The sequence below is a fragment of the Portunus trituberculatus genome, chromosome 25 (genome assembly GCF_017591435.1).
Source record: "Portunus trituberculatus isolate SZX2019 chromosome 25, ASM1759143v1, whole genome shotgun sequence".
Taxonomy (NCBI): domain Eukaryota; kingdom Metazoa; phylum Arthropoda; class Malacostraca; order Decapoda; family Portunidae; genus Portunus; species Portunus trituberculatus.
The window spans coordinates 9,391,478-9,397,477 of NC_059279.1; the positions used below are offsets into that span (position 1 = coordinate 9,391,478).

The 6,000-nt window shown below is 34.8% G+C and overlaps 1 protein-coding gene across 1 annotated transcript in view; it reads right to left on the reverse strand.

The window, feature by feature from the left end:
• Positions 1–6,000, reverse strand: part of LOC123508984 (FACT complex subunit spt16-like) — a gene marked incomplete in the record, with an annotated part of 182,272 nt that overhangs the window by 39,058 nt on the left and 137,214 nt on the right. The window contains 1 exon segment of the mRNA XM_045263088.1: positions 4,688–4,784. Within this exon segment, the coding sequence (XP_045119023.1) occupies positions 4,688–4,784 (97 nt within the window).

Here is a 6,000-nt window from a genome sequence, read left to right on the forward strand (position 1 = left end):
GGGTTAAACTTGTTATAATCATTTCGCTTAACGAACGATTTTTAAGAACATAACCCCTTTGTTAAGCGGGGTTTCCCTGTACTTTAGTCCAATGGGGATATGTGATCATGTGACATTAGAAATGCAAATGTAGGAGGAAGATGAGATAAGTTACAGAGAGGATTATAAAGGCGAGAGATTAAATTATGCAAAAGCAGATTTTGAAAAACTAAGGATTTATTTTGCTGATATGAGTGGAGTAATATTATGTGCAGAAAGACTGTAGAAGAGAAATATGATATATTCTTACAGAAATACAATGAAGGAGTAAAAAAGTTTGTTCCTGTTTACAGAGTTCAGAAAAAATACATGCTTGGTACAATTCTAGATGCATACAAGCAAAAAAGGCAAAATATAAAGTGTGGCAGAAACTCTTAAAGCAGGGAAATGACTATAACAGACAGCAGTACGAAGATACTAGAAATGAATATATTAGAGTAAGGAAAGAGGAAGAAAGAAATTTTGAGAGAGATGTACTGGATAAAAGATGAACCCAAACTTTTCTACAAGTTTATAAATGGCAAAACAAAGAATAAGGAAACAATTAAAAAGATAATTAAAGAAGGGAGGACATACCAAACATAACATAACATAACATAACATAACATAAATAATAGGATAACAAAGGGCCACCAGGGCCCATCTAGGTTATCCTGTATCAGTCGCACAGCGACCTCGTCATCAGTACTTAAAGATACACTTACAAGTACACAATACATTATATACTAATTCTAAATACTTGGCCCATTAACTGGGCTAAGTCCTGCAGCGAAATCCTCTACAATCTGTGACCCCCATACATGGGGATCATGTCTTGTTTAACTATAGTAAATTTCTTATAAAAACTATCATGCAGCGCTATACATAATTATAACTCTAATAAATTTAAGTGCTTATCTAATGTGTTTTTAAACATTGTCAAACTAGTGCTATTTACAACCCTCTCTGGCAATGCATTCCAGAAGTCTACCACCCTATAACTAAAGAAATATTTTCTTATATCTAACCGGCAGCCTTGCTTTCTAATCTTCCTGCCATGATTTCTAGTCCTATTTCCCTCCTCTAAGGTAAAGAAAGATCTCACATCTATGTAGTTTGTATCTAAGAACATTTTAAATAACTATCATATCCCCTCTTATACATCTCCTCTCAAATGAAAACATGTTTAATTCCTTTAATCTATCTCTATACTCCAGGCACTTTAATGCTGGTATCATTCTAGTTGCTCTTCTCTGAACTGCTTCTAACATGTTGATATCCTGCCTATAATGGGGTGACCAGGCCTGTATGCAATACTCTAAATGGGGCCTAACATAGGAATTATATAAGCTACGCACCACTTACTTACTTTTATAACTAACATTTCTATTTATAAAACCCAGGATCCTATTTGTCCTATTTCTTGCTTCTAAACATTGCGTTGAAAATTTCATAGTCCTGTCTATCACTACTCCTAAATCCTTTCCTTCCTCTACTGCCTCTAGCCAACATCCCTCCATCTCATAGCTAAAGTTTGTGTTGTCTTTACCTAAATGCATAACCTGACACTTTTTAGAATTAAACTCCATCTGCCATCTGTCTGCCCATGCTATCAGACTGTCCAGGTCTCGTTGTATTCTGTAATTGTCCTTGACCACCCTTGGAGCCTATTATCTCTTCCTCTGTTCCTTTTTTTTAACTGCATTACATATTACTTACATGCATTACTAATTAGATGAATAAATGGAATATTAAAGAGTCTATTGTAAGCACAAATATATTCATAATAATCATGGCAAACACTTAAAACCTACTACCAACGGCCAATCACCCAGCAACTGATAAAGGGCACAGATGGGCCTGGCAAGCCCACTGTCATTGAATGGTGGAAGTCGTATAACATCAAGCACACCTTAGATAACATCAAGTCATCTTGGGACGAAGTGAAAATGTCTACCGTGAACTTGGCGTGCCACTCACAGTACTGACTTTAACTTGACCACCAACACCAACACCAACAGAAAAGGAAATGTGTGAAATAATGAATGAGAGCTTCAAAATGGTATTCACTACAGATGATGATTTCACAGAACCAAATAGGACATTGGATTGCCAAGGATTACAGAGATTGCAGTCCACAAAGAAGATATTGGAAGATTACTGGATAAGTTGGAAGTCAGAAAAGCAATGTGGCCAGATGGTGTAACTTGCTGGGTGTTAAAAGAATGTAAAGAGCAATTACTGGATCCAATTTTGGAGTTCCACCAGAGTGGAAGAGAGCCAACGTAATACCGATATCTAAAGGAGGAAAGGCAACTGAACCACTAAACTACAGACCAGTGACACTTACAAGTATCATAGGGAAGTTATGTGAAATAACTATCAAAGAAAAATGGGTTACATTTCTAGAAGAGGAGGAAGTCATATAGAACAGACAATTTGGGTTCAGGACAGGGCAGTCATGTGTATCAAAATTATTAAGCTTCTACTCGAGTTATTGCAGGACTTGAAAACAGGGATGGATGGGTAGACACAGTATACCTGGACATTAAAAAAGGTTTTTGATAAAGTTGCTAAGAGTTATCAAAACCAGAGAGGACTGTCTTCTGTTGCAGGAAGATTTAAGCAAGATCTATGAATGGAGAAAGAAGTCGAAATTGGAGTTTAATGCCAAGAAATGCCACATAATGGAACTAAGGAAAGAGTAAGAGAAGATCAGTATGGAACTGTTTGATGGGAGAGGAACAAATAATGAAGACTAGAGGAAAAAGATCTTGGAGCGATCATAAAAGAAAATCTGAGCCCTGACAAACACATAAGCAAGATATTTGGACTATCATATAAAATGTTGACTAATATAAGAGTGGCATTTCATTACATGGATAAAGATATGATGAAAAAAAAATCATCACAAGCATGATACGCCCAAGGCTGGAATATGCAGCAGTGGTATGGTATCCGAGCTCTAAAAAGGATATAAGAAAATTGGAAAGGATACAGAAGATTGCTACAAAGATGGTGCAGGAATTAAAGGACCTCACATATGAAGAACAACTGAAGGAAATGGAACTGCCAACCTTACAAGATAGAAGAGAACACGGGGACCTAATAACAATGTATAAGATAGTAAATGATATTGAAAAGATATGCAAAGACCTGGTGCTGGTGACGGAAGAAGATGGAAGGACAAGAGGACATGAAAAGAAGATCAGGATGAGGCAGTGTGTGAAGGATATTGGAAAATACAGTTTTCCACACAGAACCGTGAAAAAATGGAATGCATTGGATAATAGAATTGTCACAGCACATAGTGTGTATAACTTTAAAGAAAAACTAGATAAATGGAAATATGGAGACAGGACACTATGAGCCCTGCTCGAACCCTGTACAATACAACTAGGTAAATACACACACACACACACACACACACACACACACACACACACACACACACACACACACACACACACACACACACTGTTTGAGTATCAGTATTGGCGCCAATACTTTTTCTCGTATATATAAACGACATGCCAGAGGGAGTGAACACCTACATAATTCTGTTTGCGGACGATGCGAAACTGTGCAGAGTCATTAAACAAAAAGAGGATTGTGAAATACTACAGGAAGACTTAAACAAGATCTCGAAATGGAGTAAAAAATGGGAGATGGAATTCAATGTGGACAAAAGCCATGTCATGGAAATGGGAAAAAGTGAAAGACGACCAGTGGGAATCTATAAGATGGGAGATGGAGTAGAACTAGAAAAAGGAAAAAAGGAAAAGGACTTGGGAGTGACAATGGAAGAAAATAATCAACCGGTAAGCAATATTGATAGAATTTTCAGAGTCGTATAATTTGCTAAGAAATATTGGATTAGCATTTCACTATATGGACAAAGAAATGATGAAGAAATTGATAAATACTAAAATAAGACCTAGATTGGAATATGCAGGAGTTGTGTGGACACCCCATAAAAAGAAACACATAAGGAAATTGGAGAGACTACAAAAAATGGCTACAAGAATGGTTCCAGAATTTAAAGGGATGACATATGAGGAGAGACTAAAAGCTATGAATCTACCAACCCTGGAACAGAGAAGAGAGAGAGGGGATCTGATACAAGTTTATATATTGATTAACGGAATAGATCAAGTGGATAATGAGAAACTAATCCTTAGAGAAGAATATGACATTAGAAGCACAAGATTGCATAGTAAGAAACTGAGGAAGGGAAGATGTCTGAGAGATGTTAAAAAATTTTGTTTCCTGCAAAGATGTGTTGAGACTTGGAACAGTTTGAGTGAGGAAGTGGTGTCAGCAAAGAGTGTACATAGTTTTAAAGAAAAATTGGATAAGTGTAGATATGGAGACGGGGCCACACAAGCATAAAGCCCAGGCCCTGTAAAACAACAACTAGATAAATACAACTAGGTAAATACACACACACACACACACTGAGAGAGAGAGAGAGAGAGAGAGAGAGAGAGAGAGAGAGAGAGAGAGAGAGAGAGAGAGAGAGAGAGAGAGAGAGAGAGAGAGAGAATTATGAAAACTGGAAAGATAGTAGGAGATAAAAGAGAAAAAGCTCAGGAAAGAGGGGGGGGGAATAAGTGGGGAAAATAGAGACAAATTAGATCAATAATAATACATAGTACAATAATCCAACCTGTTCAAAGAATCCATCAGGGTCATCAATAATAGTCTTCATCACCTTAGTCCAATTGAGGGACTGTACACCTTCTGAGTATCGGATGTCACATGAGCTGCAGCAAAAAGAATAAAAAAAATATATATATATATATATATATATATATATATATATATATATATATATATATATATATATATATATATATATATATATCTATCTATCTATCTATCTATCTATCTATCTATATCTATCTATCTATCTATCTATCTATCTATCTATATCTATCTATCCTTCTATATATATATATATATATATATATATATATATATATATATATATATATATATATATATATATATATATATATATATATATATATATATATATATATAAATATATCTATCTATCTATCTATCTATCTATCTATCTATCTATCTATATATATATATATATATATATATATATATATATATATATATATATATATATATATATATATATATATACACACATATATCGGAGACAATACTCAAAATTAATTCATTCAAATAGATGTTGGAGTATGAAAAGTTTGACTACCAATACCTATAAATCAGGTAATTTGTTCTAACCGTAGCAAAACCTTAAGTTTACAAATATTTAAATGTAATTCTTTTTATAATATAAATTTGTACTTAGCCTAAGTGAAGGTTGGTTATAGATAACGCAGAAGAGGAGGGTAGAAGGGTGGGGAGGAGGAGGGAGGTTATTTGTCAGATGACGAGTGACCATCCATATAAAACGCCTGGTAACTTATCTCCTGGTGCGATTCCTGTGAACCCACCATTAGTGGAGGGCTGTGGCTCACTAACACTTGCACCCTCTCTAGATTCCTTATTTTCACCACTAATAAGACTCTTTGGTGCCATTGTAAGTTTCTAAATGTAAAACTACTGACAGAATGCAAGAGAATGTTGTTGTTCTCGTGACCATGGCGGGACTAGGGATATGCAATGTTATCTGGTATACCAGAATACTGGTATTTTAGCTTTGGTATTACCAGGATCAGAATGGGACAACTACATGTGCAGCTGTTTGAGTATCAGATATTTTTTTGAGTAACAAGTCGAACTTTTGCATTTGAGTATTGAAAAGTTTGACTAAAATTTTAAGACATTTTTATTATACATCTATATCTATCTATCTATCTATCTATCAATATATATATATATATATATATATATATATATATATATATATATATATATATATATATATATATACAGTAAAGTCACGGGTTACGACGGTCTCGAGTTACGTCAAACTCATAGTTATGTCAGTCCACTATA